Source organism: Cyprinodon tularosa, unplaced genomic scaffold (assembly GCF_016077235.1).
Source record: "Cyprinodon tularosa strain WSP-4 unplaced genomic scaffold, ASM1607723v1 ctg741, whole genome shotgun sequence".
Taxonomy (NCBI): Eukaryota; Metazoa; Chordata; class Actinopteri; order Cyprinodontiformes; family Cyprinodontidae; genus Cyprinodon; species Cyprinodon tularosa.
The window spans coordinates 642,043-657,704 of record NW_024039498.1 but is presented as its reverse complement, the minus strand read 5'-3'; the positions used below and the strand labels follow the sequence as shown (position 1 = coordinate 657,704).

The window sequence follows — 15,662 nt, the reverse complement described above, 5'->3', positions numbered from 1 at the left end:
TTACAATCATCATTTTGTCCATGTTTAAATTAGTGCTGCAACTAACCATTAGTTTGCAAATTGATTAATCTGTTTATTAGTTTTTTGGATTAATTGATAAATAATCGGATGGCAAAAGGTTCATTTTAGAGTCTCTCTACTATAGTTAACGATTAATTAAGTACTAAATTGTTTGAGCTTAGTCTATTTTTCAGTGTAGTCCTGTTTTCCTGACTGTGACTGGATGTGTTCTCTTCATCCCCTGACATGGGAGCTCGCTCGGTGCTCGTCTGCCTTGCTGTTTCTTTCTTGGATGGGGCCACCGGTGGAGCTGGTTCACAAGTTCCTTTGTATTTCTGCTTTTTTCTGTATCTCTGCTTCTGTCTCCTTGAACCCCAGTCGGCCTCGGCAGATGGCCGCTCACACTGAGCCTGGTTCTGGGTTCTTCCTGTTAAAAGGGAGTTTTTCCTCTCCACTGTCACTACAAGCATACTTAGTGTGAGGGATTGCCTTCGAGTCAATGAGTCGATGCAATCAGCTGGTTTTCCTAAGATGGAAAACTTTGAACCAATCTGACTATATGATCTCGTTGAATTGTTTATGTAAAGTGCCTTGAAGTGATATGTGTTGTGAATTGGCACTATATAAATAAACTAAATTTAATTGTTTTAGGGCTGCAACTAACCATTAGTTTACAAATCGATTAATATGTCGATAAATATTTCGATTAATAATTGGATGGCATAAGGCTAATTTTAGAGTCTCTATACTCCAGTGAACGATTAATCAAGTATTAAATTAGTTGACGATTAATACAATAATTGGTTAATTACTATTAATCAGATTAATTGTTTCAGCGCTAGTTAGTTTCCTGCCTCTAGCTTCACAGCTCACCTGGAATGGATGTTTATTGCGCTCTTTATTCTTTCTTATCCTAGAAACCATCTTTTGTGTCTCATATCTGCTGCTCTGCAGCTACTCTGCTTTCTAAGCATCTTAAATATTTTCCTGCTTTGAACATTTAAGCAGAACAAAGCAGTCTGAGGCAGACTTAAATGAGTGACTGCTAAAGTTTTCATTTCCTGATACGACTGATAAAATGCTTACCCATGAGTAGGAAAAAGAAAGTTAACATCAACATGCAGAGAGCTTTTAAAGCTCTACCCCCAGTAATCATCATCAGCTCAGCTGCACTTAACCCATCAGCTCCAAATACATCCTGCTGTTCTCTCAGATCCATCGCTTAGCTTTCTGAGGGCTGCAGGAGGCTGCAGCGCTCTAGCTCCTGTTCTCAACAAGCAATAGCAGAACTTGGAACTCATGCAAGTAATAATTTTAAATGAATATGCTTTCACAAAGTCTTTTTGCATTATAATTAACCTCATGAAACTAGCTACTGGTTCGCTTTAGCCAGCTTGCTTGTCTTAAAACTGGTGCAAATATAGAAAATATATTCTCTGTTGCAAGGGGTAAGAGATTCACACTAAACAGGTTTTTTTAAATGTTGTTTTGAAGGGAATAATTGATTTTTTTTACTAAAAGTGCAAAGAATATTAAGTGAAAATCAAATAAGCTGCTGGGAGCGACTTTTCAGAGGCAATTTGAATGATGATGGTGAGACATTAATAATCAGGGCAAGTGCTGAACTAAAACATGAGGCTTTTAACAATCTCCCCAATATTAGAGCAGTAAAGGTGAAAACCTGCTTTACCGCAGCAGAACCAAAGACCCGACCCCAGCCTGAGGAGACCGAGCAGGAATCTCTAGAGTCTCAAACCAGCTCCAGAAAGGGCCGTGTGGCTGCAGGTTTTCTTTCCAACCAAGCAATATCACACCAGACTCCGGGCATCTCATCAACTGAGTGCAATCTGAACATGAGGAGATGATGAGATGAATGGAGTCTGGTGTGCTATTGCTTGGTTGGAAAGAAAATCTGCAGCCACACGATCCTTTCTGGAACCTGTTTGAGACCCTGATTTAGACCATGACTTAGTGAATTCAAACAGATAGCTTATAATGTTTCTACAGTAGCAGCCAATCAAAATGTCCCTTCCCAGCCGAATGGCAGCCAACATCCCTGTGACTCCCAACAATATACCTTCCGACTTCCAGCCACTGTAGTGACCCAATCTTGCATAGTTTTTGTACTCTTACTCCAACCTTTCCCTGAATTACAGGGTCTGACCAGGAGATAAAGCTTCTCTTTAGATCTTAATGTCCACAAATCATGACAGAAAGAATATTTTAGTACAAAGATTTATGTTTAAAAAGGAATTGTAGAGGACCAGCCAAGGTCCAGCCAAGGACCAGCCAAGAACCCATCAAGGAGTGTGGGGAAATTTTGAATGGCTTCTACTGTATATTAAAGTAAAAAAGAAAACACTTTGTCTGTAGATTTAAACCATCTTCAGAAATATGCTGGTGAAGATTCTGATCCTGGTCATGGTCATTCCAAAAAATATTTAAAAAACAATCCACTGAACTTTGTTTCCAAGTTTGAAGACATTTTGCTTCCTATCCAGGAAGCTTTTTAAATTTAAAAGGCTACACATTGCTAGTTTTAATTAGCATGTTTTCTAAGAAAAAACAAGGCTTTGTTTGCTACTGTATACAGCCCCGAACTCTGACATTTTAAACTGAAAACGCTTCCTGGTAAGTGAAGCATCTTCAAATTTGGAAACAAAGTCCAGCGGTTTGTTTATTTTATTTAATTTTTTTGGAACATCTTCAAAAATGTAACAACTGCTGAATGAAAGTAGAGATCCTAGTTTGGATTCAATGATGTGTTCATTAGTTTATTACAAATTAAAAGGAACACTTCTGAAAGGATTATTATTATTAATAAGAAACTTTTAGACTGTGATCTTTTCTGTTTGTGGACGAACATACGTGTCTCCTTGAACCCCAGTCGGCCTCAGCAGATGGCCGCTCACACTGAGCCTGGTTCTGATGGAGGTTTCTTCCTGTTAAAAGGGAGTTTTTCCTCTCCAGTGTCACTACAAACACGCTTAGTGTCAGAGATTGTCTATGAGTCAATGAGTCGAGTCAATCAACTGGTTTTCCTTAGATAGAAAACTTTGAATCAATCTGACTGGATGATCTGGTGAACTGTAAAGAGCCTGGAGATGATATGTGTTGTGAAATAGCGCTACATAAATAATCGAAAATGAATTGAATTGGGCATCAATAGGCCTGGATTAACACTCTGGGCAATCTGTCTGCCAGCTGACGCCATCATCCATTACTTCCAGCTGCTTTTTTACAAACGGATGGAAATGAACAGGCATAGTTCAATTTTCGCATTAAGTTTTAAAGTATAGTTTATGAGCCATTTTTATTAATAATTCAGCAGGTTTTTCTGCTGTACCGTCACAAGTTTACTAACCTTCTAGTTTTAGGACCATCAAACACCCAAAGGTCTCTATACCGCTGAAGCAGCTACCTAAACAAGTACAGGTTGTTTTGTGGTTTCACTGTAAATCTGGCTATGAAAAAGGTTTAGATACGCTTAGGTTTTCCATCATACCGTTCATGCAGTATAAGCATTTTTTTCCTTACAAATCTCTTCAAAGATACAGTTCAAGTTGTGAACAGCAGCAGTGTTTCCACCGTAGCTGCTTGCTCTGCAGGTTCAGCTACTATGATGGAGGAACGAGCCATGAATGTTTCCCCATCTTTGGCCCTTTCACCCACCGCTGCCTTATGAAACCCATTAATGTCAGCTATCTTTAAATACTTCAGCTGCTGCAAGCAGACAGACGGTAGCAGCTCAAAGGAAGAAGGCTGCCCTGCGGACCTCTGGACAGCGACGGCCAGAGGAAGCTGTACAGCTCCGGATGATGCTCCCACAGATGCACTACTTTCTAAATTGAAGGTCAAGCTAAGCTAGCATCAATTCAATTCAATGTATTTTTATAGCACCAATTCACAACATATGTCATCCCAAGGCCCTTTACAGACACAGATCAACCAGATCTTACAGTTAGATTGGTTCAAAGTTTTCTATATAAAGCCTCTGTCACACCCTGACAACAATTGGCAAGGAGTGACAGGGCCCTAATAAACCCCACATTGTTCCTGAACAAGACAGCGAGGTTGTGCTGTTTTTTTTTTTTTTTTAACAGCACTAGTCTAGTTTTTTCAACAGTTGGCTGACAGGAAAGGGGGTATGAGAAGGGGAGAGACATGCGGCAAAGGTCCACAGATTGTATTCGAACCCGGGTTGGCCGCATTGAGGACTAAGGCCTCCGTACATGGCTCATGCGCACTAACCCCTGCACCACCTGCACTCCCCTATTTTTAGTGTTTTAAGCACTTTGTGTTCACTGGTCCATATGTGTTATTATGTGGATGTGAGAGAAAATAGCTTTAACTAGTTTTGCACCAATACTGATACCGGTATCGGACAGGGCCCCGGTTGGTGGTATCAAAAGTTTATTCATCTATTGTCACTTACAGGTAGGCAATAAAAAGTTCTACTGGATTCACCTTGTGTTAGTCATCAATTTCACACAGATGGTATCGGTATGGTATCAGTATTGGCCAATACTGCACAGCCAGGTATCGGGTATCGGTATTGGGGGAAAAAATGGCATTGGTGCAGCAGTAGCGTTAACCCGTTAGCTCCCATCTGTTTATAGCTTGTGCATAAACGAATTGCATACCCATTAATTGGTTATTTATGCCACGGTCAAATATGTTGTGGATCGTCAGAAGATGAAAACAAGGTAATAATTGAATATTCTGAGTTCAAATTTGATGACAGATTCTAGTTATTGGTATTTATAAAGGATTGTTGGCTTACAATGAGTTGATGGTTGTTTTCTTTAGCATCGCCTGATTCTAAAAATGTTGGGTTTTGTTTAAAAATAGACTTTCGATGACAAACTGTGTCCTCAGAACGTCCCAGGGCTGGGCTTTGGGAGCTAAGGAGTCAATCATTAAAGTTAAATATAACTTAACAGATAAAAAAAAAAAAAAAAAAAAAAAAATAACTTAACAGATAACGCTGAAGATTGGCCCAATATTCAGGAAGTGTTTAATTTTTTTTGTCTTTTTTAATTAGAACACTCCAGAAAAGCTGGAATTTGATCAAACTCTGTTGTTGCTTTATTGAAAAGAATCAATTAAATTTATTGAAACCATCTTTAGGCTACTGTAGAAAACTCTCCATCACAGTAGCACACCTCTAAGGCTGCTTTAAATCCCTTCATTTATATCAGTTGTGTGAGCTTCATTCAATCAATACTCTTTATAATGTGACTACTGTTGGCTGGAGAAATGTACTGAATATAGACCAATTAGATAATTAATATATCAGATCCAAACTAACTAATTAACAGTCACCCTAATGTTAGCCTGGGCCATAAACAGAGTTCAAGTTGTAGTAACCCTGTAGTGTAGTAATCTGTATTCCTCAGAGTAGCTGAGTTTTGGAGAAAGCCAGAGAAACTTGATGAATAAACTGAGTTAGGATGTTTGACAGCAACACCTGACAGACACTCTACCTCAGGTTCCCTTTCTGACTCTTCTTTTTTCCTAATCTACCATTTTGCCTCCCCCACTCTGCCTCCCCATAGACGTCTGGATCTTTGTTGGCCACAGAGACCGGGAGTGGAGCAGCTGAGGACGGATCGGTTCAGCAGGACATGTTTTAGCCCGAGGCCTGAGTAATGATGGAAACCAGACCAGATGCCTCAGCGCCTGCAGCTCTCAGCCTCTGTTGTGCCTTACATCCTGACAACATGAGGAAGTCACTGGGAGTCCCACAGCTGTCATTCCCAGTCAGACAAATCTGTTAGGGCTTCACTGATCAAACGGTTTACACTTTTCAAAATGGACCCGTGGTTATTTTCAACATTTTACACTGAAAGTGATGTCTGACAGAAAAATGATTCTGTTATTCTTTTCTTATATGACGTAAAAACAAAAACAGAAACTGTCAAACAAGGAAACTAACTTCCACTGAATACCGCCGCTTCTTTCCGCTAAAGGCTAACATTTGACATTATTTGAAGCTGATCTTGTGTTAGAACAGTTTTCACTTTTATTTATAAAGACTCTAATATAAACCCTAAGATAGGATACCAGCAAAAATAAACTGATATCCTCCATTCTGCTTGTCGAGAAAAGTTTACTTCTGTTTTCTGTTTCTCTTGGCTGGATTTGCTCCAATAAATTTTGCAGTGTTAATATAACACTTTAAGAGTACATTTGGTCCCACTCTGACTTAGTGTGGGACCAAATGTACTCTTAAACTATTATTTTCACACTGCAACATTTGATGTGTATTTCACTGGATACAGTTCTGCTTCAAGGCAAGCAGCTCAAATCAGCTCACATTTGTTAATGAAATTCACCTTTAAGGAGGAACACTACATAATCAACTTCCAAAGCCCAAAATGAGCTGAAGGCTATCAGAACCTGGGCTCATCAAGCTTCCCAGTGTTCAAGTAGCTTTTCATTTTAAATGGGACCCGGTGCTATGTACCCTGATCCTTAATGTACTACAATGCAGACAGCTCTGCTCGCCTGCAAACAGCAGCAAATAAAGCCTTTACTTATCAGAGAGAGCATTAGATAGCCTGTGCAGCGTTCACACCCAATGCGTTCTGAGTGTCAAAGCTTCTCCTATACATGAAAAGTCAATAGGGGATGGTGTCAAGCAACGCCCAGAGGTCCTGCGGCATGTCTCAGCCTCCGAGTGTCTGGGCGTTGGAGCATCTGAGCATCGGAGCATGTGGTCGTCAGAGCATTGTCGCATGCAAGCATTCCACACCATTCAAATCTGAACTTTTGAAGCTTGATGCACAGAATAAACCAGTCAGAAAAGCTGAACCAGGAGACTTCTGGGAGATTGACACTACATCCAATACACTACATTTGTCATGATCTTCCCTGATAGCTGACCTTATTTGTTCAATTCATCCACCTGCCTAACTATGCCTGGTTCTTAATCATTGCTCATCTTATCCACCTGTGTCTCTTCATTTTTTTTCGGCCCAGCCCAGCTATCGGGGCTAGATAATTGACTGTGTTTGCTGTTTATTTGATGCTTGTTGTTTCTCTGTTCCATGGATCGGATTCCTGCCTGCTTGGTGGGGTTGCTGTATCGGGGACACTCCGGGCAGCTCATTTGGCTAACAGCTTGGGAAAAATAAATTAACATAAAGGGGCTGAACTTCACAGGTTGTAAAAAAAGCATGGAAGAATCGATTGTTTTGTACAAAGAAAAGATAGTGAGCTCTGATCATTTATACTAATTTTCTTACTGAGCTCTGATGAGCAGTTTATTAATACATACATTCAAAAATTTGAAACCTGCCAGTCAAAAGTATTTCATTTTATATTGGAGTACTTGCTGTTTTTAACGCAAACTTATAAAACTCTTAGTATTCACTCTCAGCCACTATGAGAAGTGGGAAATCCCTGACAGCAAATGAGGCAAACCTGCCCTCTATCTTGTAATAACAGAATTTCATGTTTAAGTATTTTTAAGTGTTTTTAAGCGCATTTAAGATTAAACATGCTTAAACGTATAAGGGTGCATATCAGTTTTAACTGCAACACACATGGAGCGGCCTGGTTTCTGAGCATAAACCAGGCTTAAATCCTTGCTATCTAAACAAATTAGCAAAAGCTTTGGACAATTGACTGGGCTTCATATAATGATCACAGTTCAATATTACATGCACCAAAATAAGTGACAAATGGAGCTTCTCTCTATGGATTAATCAATGATCACTGGCTATTCTAGCTCATTGTGAAGCAGAGTGTAAATTAGGAGGATTGGAGATTCGAGTTTTCAGCCCAGTTGAGCAGAGGAGCCACTTTGTGAATCCTGGATGAGCTTATAGGGTCACCCTCAATCCAGCATAAGAGCATGATTGCCTTCATAAAAGCATGTCTTTCTCACCCAAAATGAGCCTTGTGCTCCACTAGTCTCCTAAAGGGACAAACAGTTGGATCACAACCTTAAACCAGCCACTGTTAAAGTTTAACTTTAACAGTCAGTGGATTTTTAACCCTCTTGCTTCAAAGAACTCAGGCTTTCAGCTCTTTTCCAGTCTCCTGGGAGTTTGTTCCAGATCAGTGGAGCATAGGAACTATATGCTGCTTCTCCATGTTTGGTTTTAGATCCTGGCCGACAGAGTAGGCTGGAACTAGAAGACCTCAGTGGTCTGGGAGATTGATCCACTGACAACAGATCTGTTATGGATCTATTCAGTGATTTCTAGACTAACAGAAGTATTTTAAAGCCTATTGTCTGAGCTACAGGGAGCCAGTGGAAGGACTTTAGAAGCCGGCTGATGTGCTCTAATGTGTTAGATCTAGTGAGAACATGGATCGTTTTGGATCAACTACAGCTTTCTGATGGACTTTTTAGGTTAAAATTCAAAGCTATGAATACACTGTTGCAGTAATTAATTTTACTAAAGAAAAATGCACAAATGAGTTTTTTAGATCTATCTATCTATCTATCTATGGTGAGTGATCTATGAAATTAATAATTGGTGATGATCCTGTGTGTATCGGTTGTTATAGATACTGCAACATCTATCTATCTATCTATCTATCTATCTATCTATCTATCTATCTATCTATCTATCTATATCTATCTATCTATATCTATCTATCTATCTATCTATCTATCTATCTATCTATCTATCTATCTATCTATCTATCTATCTATCTATCTATCTATCTATCTATCTATCTATCTATCTATCGAGCTCCTGCTTGGACCATAGTTCTTTAATCCAAGAAATGTCTCAAGATGATAAAAGGCTGATTAAGTTGCTGCCTTTATGCCTCTGATCATCATTCATCTGCTGCCTATAAGATGTAGAAGGAGTAGAAATACTAAACCCAGCTTCACACTCAAACCTTCTGAAAGACTGATGACTCCATCTCAGTGTCAGATAGTTGGTCCATTTGTAGACCAAGTGGTCAATCCATGTAATAATGGAAGCGTGACTTTGAACTGACATGTCAGACGAACCTCTGCTGCGCTGCTCATGCTGTTCTGGCCCTCGCTGGCCCGCACCAGGAGCAAGTAACGATGTTGGTCACTCTCATAATCGATACTGCGGGTCAGGCTGATTTCACCCGTCTCTGCTGAGATGGTGAAGAGGCTGCTGGGATTGATCAGGAGGCTGTAGCTGATTGGTTTGTTTTGGAAGGACACAGCAGGTGTCACTAGGAATCTGGGGAAACAAAGGGAAAGAAAAGCAGCGGTGAGCTTTCTCAGCACCACAAAACAAACAAATATTCCAACAGCCAGCAAACTGTTAGAGTAGGATCCACGTTACCATAGAGGCTGAATATGAACCAATACAAACAGTTTATAAGCTGATATTTATGGAAGCTCTGATAAGGTATGGCGCTTTGGAGTAATGAAAGAGAGACGTGAACAACGATCTACCAGGTCTGTCACTTCTGCCTGATTAAAGGAGAAAGATTCTTTATTTGTTTCGTTTTTTTTAATTAATGAGGGAAATGTTGGTTTTATGTGGAGATAAAAAATGCCAAACCCAGAAGTCAATGCACAAACACAAAGAAAAGAAGTATATCTAAAATCCACCTGGTATGCAATTATGTTGTAGGTAAATGTGGATAGAATAGAATAGAATAGAATAGAATAGAATAGAATAGAATAGAATAGAATAGAATAGGAAATCCTTTTATTGTTCCATAATGGGGACATTCTGGTGTTTACAGCACCAAAAAGATTATAGAAAAATTATTACATAAATATGGACCATCGAAAAATGGAAAAGAATAATATAATAGTGGAAAGTTAAAGGATAAACAATAAAATACTGTACTGTTAAGTGTTTTAACAATGTGAAACTGTGCACCTGGAGAATAAATAACCAATATCTAGCTATGGACATTTTTTACAGTAATGGGTATTTGAAAGTAGCAGCAACATCAGAGATTAACAAAATGACAGCAGCATGTTATTTAACTGACTAAGATAGAAACTTTGCTAAATTAGCATGAATGTAACAACTTATGGAGGTTGTTGGGAACAGGGATGGTTATAAAGTCTTCCAGCTGCTGGGAGGATCTGTGATAACGCTCCCTGGTGGATTGAGGGTGCAGCACACTGTCACTGAAGGAGCTGTCCAGTTCAGCACCAGCTTCATGCATGGGGTGTGAGAGTTTATCTAACCGAGATGTTCATTTAGTTAGGATCCTTTTGATTCCCACCTCCTGCACTGAGTCCAGGTGGCAACCCTGTATTTCTATTTAACTGCAGGTTATTCTGATATATATTTTTTTCTTTTTTTAATTCTTTCTTATGGAAATCTTCTTTTGTTCTACTTTTAATTTCCCTTTTTTCTGTTCTTTCTTTTTCTTCTTTTGTTTCACTTCCACAGAGCCACACAGAACATAGAGAATTCCATACAGTTCTTGGGTTTGAAAATATGTTATTTACTTTGGAGAAATGCAATATAACAAGCTCCTCATTTAACTGATTTTAGCTGACACCTGTTTTGAAATAAATAGTTATTTTTAGCTCACACTTGTTTTTACATTAATGATTGATTATACTGTTTGATTTTGTCAATAAAGTGCTTTTAAAAGTCAAAAGTCTTTTGTTTCCTGAAATGATTACAAACTCTGCGTAAGCAGGGGACAAGAATTATTTGTTTATAATTGTTTGCAAAAATTGATAACAGTGGATTACACCAAACCCCCCCCCCCCGTTGTGGCTCAGACAATGGCCCCCCACTTTCCGGAAAATTCTGCTTCCCCTAGAGACATCACTTCTGTGAGACCAGTCAACAGAAGGCAAAGCTGTGATGCATCAGGACTGACCCCCACCGTCATTCAAGCAAGGAGCGGGAACTGCTCACTCTTTCTTTTTCCTGGGCACCATGCCGGTTAGAAGACACAATTTCCACATGGGATTTTTCCTGGAAGCTAGCTGATCGCAGCTCTCCCCCCTTTTGTTCTGCCGTCAAAGCTACTGAGAGCAGTGTATCACCCTGTAAAACCCGTTCTGCCTGGTTAACCAGCTCTGCACCAGCTACCCTGCATTTTCCTTGCAGAGGAGCGCTGCAGTTAAGTCAGGTCTTTCTTTGCATTTTTGAGTTTTAACAGCCGGTCTAGAAGCAACCCTGACCTGAAATCCTGGTGACTAAACAAGTTATAGTTATAACTATTCAACCAAGAACATTAAATTGATTTTACCCTCAATTTTGAATGATTTATCTATTAACTACAAATCCAGTTTTAGTTAGTTATATATATATTCCTAATCTAAAGGTAACATATCACAACAACATATGAGCTGCAGTTCTGAGCTAACTCTGGATCTCTCCTCATTTGGTCAGAAGTCTAAGACCTCGTTTTGTTTTTATTCAATTGGAGAAAGTTATGGTGCATCCACATATTGCATATAGCAGATCATCAGATACTTATACGGTTGGAACATAGTAAGAAAAATAATTGCACATGCTACTGCAGCTGATATGCCACTAATTGAGCTATAAGGGATGTTGCTGATGAAGTTGTATTTTACTTGTCTTTTTGCTCAAGTGTTTCAAATAAGCAAAGATTAAAGGAAAACTGACAAGGAAAAACACTGGTACAGCTTTTCCATGGTTTAGGGGCTACATCATTTCTCAAGCAATCAAACTTATTGTTTTCCTACACTACTCTAGTTTTTGTCCAAATGGAAATCTTCTAAAATCTAACATAAGAATGTTTTATGGCCAAAGGAGCCAAACTTAAATGAAAAGTCGGGTCAGCAAAGAATAATCAATGGATCATTATTTATACCTAAAACGAATACGTTCGCGGTGATTTATTGAATATGGCGTTAATTAGAAAAAAAAATTACAAAACAATAATTTTATTTTCGAGTCCGGGACCGGCCATTTTTGCCCATATATAGTAACGCCTCACTCCTGCCATCTTCCAGAAGTGACGTCACGGTGTGGACTACTAATGGGAACTACTAGACACATCTGCAATCAACAACAATTATTGAAGATTTCCAGAGGACTTCACCATTGAAATTCACCAGAGAGCTATAATAAAACTATCAATGCCCACATGCATTGAAGAGAGAGGATTTACCATCGAACTTCTGGCCAGAGAAAAAACACTTAATATGTAGCCAACATTTGGAAGAATGACTTGGATAATAGCGTGTTGTGACAAACACCAGATACAGCACTGGGACTTGATCAACAGCCGATACCGCACCGTGACGTCACAAACCAGTAGGTGGCAGTAGTGTTCTTTGACAAACATGGATGCCTCCAGTAAAGCACATTCAAATGAAAATTACTGTTAATTAAAAACACTTATCATTTATTTAACAGTATGTAATAATTTCATATTTAAAGTACTTTCAGAAGTTTGAATTCTGAATATGACCGGACTTTTCCTTAAAACTCCCAGACTCTAACCTGTGAGGAGAGAAACCATCCTGCCTCTCAGGAAAGAAATGCACCTACAAACACAGTGATTCATGGTGGCGATGGCAGCTTTGGTTAATGCAGAGCCATCTTCTGAAGGGAGATTTATGATAATTGTATAATTTTCAGAGCAGACCAGGTTATTTGGAATTGAAAGCTGCTTAGACCTCAAATGCAACAAAAAGGCGGGTAATGTGTGTGTCTGCGGGATTTGCACGATTGGCAAAGGAGAAAAGTTTCAAAAACAAAGTATATAGAGAAGGAGTGTATATTGGTGCCCTTACATTTGGTTAATGTTTAAGGGTAGGGTTATGGCCCAGTGGTTAATCCACATAAACAATTCTCACACTGGATGTCAGAGAGTCACTTCGTCGTAAAACCAGAGATTAATCTAAAGTTCTGTAGCGAGTTTGATGACATTCCTGACAAACGGCTTTAAGCTCTGAGTTATTCCCTGATGCGTTGAGAATGATCTCCGACAGACAGGAAGAGAACATAACAATTATGGATTGTTTTATCCTAAAGTTTAGTGTTTAAGAAGCAGGGAACTGCTCAGGGTCTTAGGAGCAAATTCCACCTGAAATTACATATGTGAATTAAAGAAAGTACAGCTCACAAACTATAAATTGGAAATACAATGGTTTGTATCTGTGTGATAGAAAGGCATTGAGAATTTTTTTTCAGGTGGAACCACTATTTTAAACGTCACCATGTCTGATTTATAGGTGATTAAACAAAGAAAAAATGAAAAGTACTTAGCCTTGTCTGGGTTTTTTTCCAAAATAAATGCTGCAAATCACCATGAAACCCCATTTGAAACTCTGGATGAACCTTTAGACTTCATAGATCCACGTCCTGAATATAAGTCAAGCAAATTTGGACTGAATAAGTTGAAGCATGTTTGTTCCACAGAGGTTTTAGTAGGCAGTGTGCTAGGCGGAAGTGGGATTTTGGCACAATGCCAAAAGTGCAAAAATGTATTTGTTCACTCATAAGCGGTAGTCTGGTTTACATTATTGTACAGTTTCTGTATAAGGCAAAGCCTTTGCTCCTAAGATTTAGGCGTCTTTTTTTAATTGAAATTTATCAATAATATCACCATACTGAATAGAAATAGAATAAGAGATCTAGCTTATGTAACACATTCTGGTTACATGACCTGAAATGTTCGCACAATGACCTCTGACTCCTCCTTAAAAAGGTCCTAGCCTCTAGTGTCCAATGATGCTGGCCATTAGGAGGCGGGGCTAAAAAAATTAATACCTGCTGTTGCATTACTCCTGCAGAGGCAAACATGTCAGGCGGAATTTTAAATCTCATTTATTTGTTTACACGGTCACACAGAAAAAAATTGAAATCTAGATCAAATTATTATTATTTTTTTTAATAAGTCCATTTGTCATGGATTGAGGAGGTAAAAGAGACATTTTGGCAATGGAACAAGCCAATTTAAATTAAAAATAACAAAACACAATTGCATTGTCTTATTTTAAGTGCATATTATCACATTTTCTTGTTTTAAGAGTAAAAAATACTCATTCCATTGGCGAACTATCACATTTACCTACTCAAATCAAGGGTAAATACACTTAATTTAAGACATTTTTAATTATTTCTAGTGTATAAATCAAAAAGTTTTTGAATAAATAATTGTGAAACATGTTTTAGAAATTTAAAGCCCCATTTGAAAGGTGGTGGTGTGGATAAAACACCATGTGACTGCGATTTGCCCATTTCTATAAATAGATAAACATGACCAGGTGTCAGTGGGGCCCTGTACCAGGCTGGCCGGTTGAAAGCTGGCCCAATTGTCTTCTTCTCTACAGAGAATACATCATTTTTGGATACAAGTGTGATAAAGCCCATTTAAATCCCTCATCTTCTTGTAGCAGCTTTTCTGGAGTGCGACAAAACAAACATTTTAAAAGATGCATGTGCTGATTATCTGTAGATGAGGAGATGGCTCACTTCTGTTCTCTCATGATTAATCATCCCCAGATCCCGTTCCACATTAAGGCTGTGAAACGCTGAATCTGTAATCAGGGTGGCTGATTAAATTCTATAAAACTAAAGGGAACCACTTTGAACCAGCGTTTGTTGACTGCTAAAGGGAACCATCCTCAACCCACATCCATGTTCTCAATTATTGTTTGTGTAAAAATATTATCTGAGTTTTTCAGTTTGTTTTTACCATAAAAATCTACTATAAATCTTTAAAGGGGCATACAAAGTAGAAATCCTGGGATGATGGGAGAAAAGCTTGAGTTTCCAGAAGAACCTATTACACAAAATTACACAGAAATAAAAATTTGAATGCAAAATTGAACTTAAGGCAACCACCATCAACCCTACATATGAAGAGGAAAGTAAAATGCTAGGAATGGAGAGGTCGCAGGGACCCATTTTGTGGGTACAGAATGGGTCCCTTTTTATCGGTTCTGTTAAATACAGAGCACTGGTGATATTCTCATGGCCTCAGATAATGGAGTTATATCTCTACTTGTCCTGTTGGATCTCAGTGCTGCATTTGATACAGTTGATCATAATATTCTTTTAGAAAGACTTGAATATTTTGTACCAATTAAAGGTACAGCACTAGACTGGTTTAAATCGTATCTATCTGACTAATTTCAGTTTTTTCACATTAATGATAAATCTTCCTCATGCTCAAAGGTTACATGTGGAGTACCACAGGGATCAGTGCTAGGACCAATTCTCTTTACTATATATGCTCCCAATCGGTAGAGTTATTAGACAGCATGGGATTAATTTCTCCAAGACATAAAAACCTGGACGACTCTTAACTTTCTGCTCCTGAATGCTGACAAAACTTAAGTTATAGTCTTTGCACAAGAGTCTTTGAAAAAGAAGCTTTGTAAAAAATAAACTGCTGTAGTTTCTTATGGCGTCTGCTGCTGTTTCATTTGGTACTGTGATTAGCGGAAACTTTCTGCTGACCCGCCCTCCTTTCTCTGAAAGGACTCCAAATGGGCAGAACTGCACCTCATTGCAGCGGATTATTAATCTGGCTGACAGGTTGGTTTTGGTCACAGTGAAATTCTATTCACCTCAGTCTTCTTACATGGTGCCAATTCACAGCAAAAGTCAAATTACAGCACATAATCAAGATTGAGCTCTCATGCATGATCAGACTTTCACTTTAGTAACAATCGCGTATATATTGTTGGTTATAACTTTTGTGTTTTTTGTACCTTGCTGCTACCCATGGTTCCCCTGAGATGTATG

At 38.7% G+C, this 15,662-nt stretch overlaps 1 protein-coding gene across 1 annotated transcript in view; it reads right to left on the bottom strand.

Moving 5' to 3' along the window:
* Positions 1 to 15,662, bottom strand: part of LOC119773099 (neural-cadherin-like) — a 348,848-nt gene that overhangs the window by 205,275 nt on the left and 127,911 nt on the right. Inside the window, exon 4 of the mRNA XM_038269917.1 lies at positions 8,981 to 9,185. Coding sequence (XP_038125845.1) covers positions 8,981 to 9,185 — 205 coding nt within the window. The remainder of the gene's footprint in view (positions 1 to 8,980; positions 9,186 to 15,662) is intronic.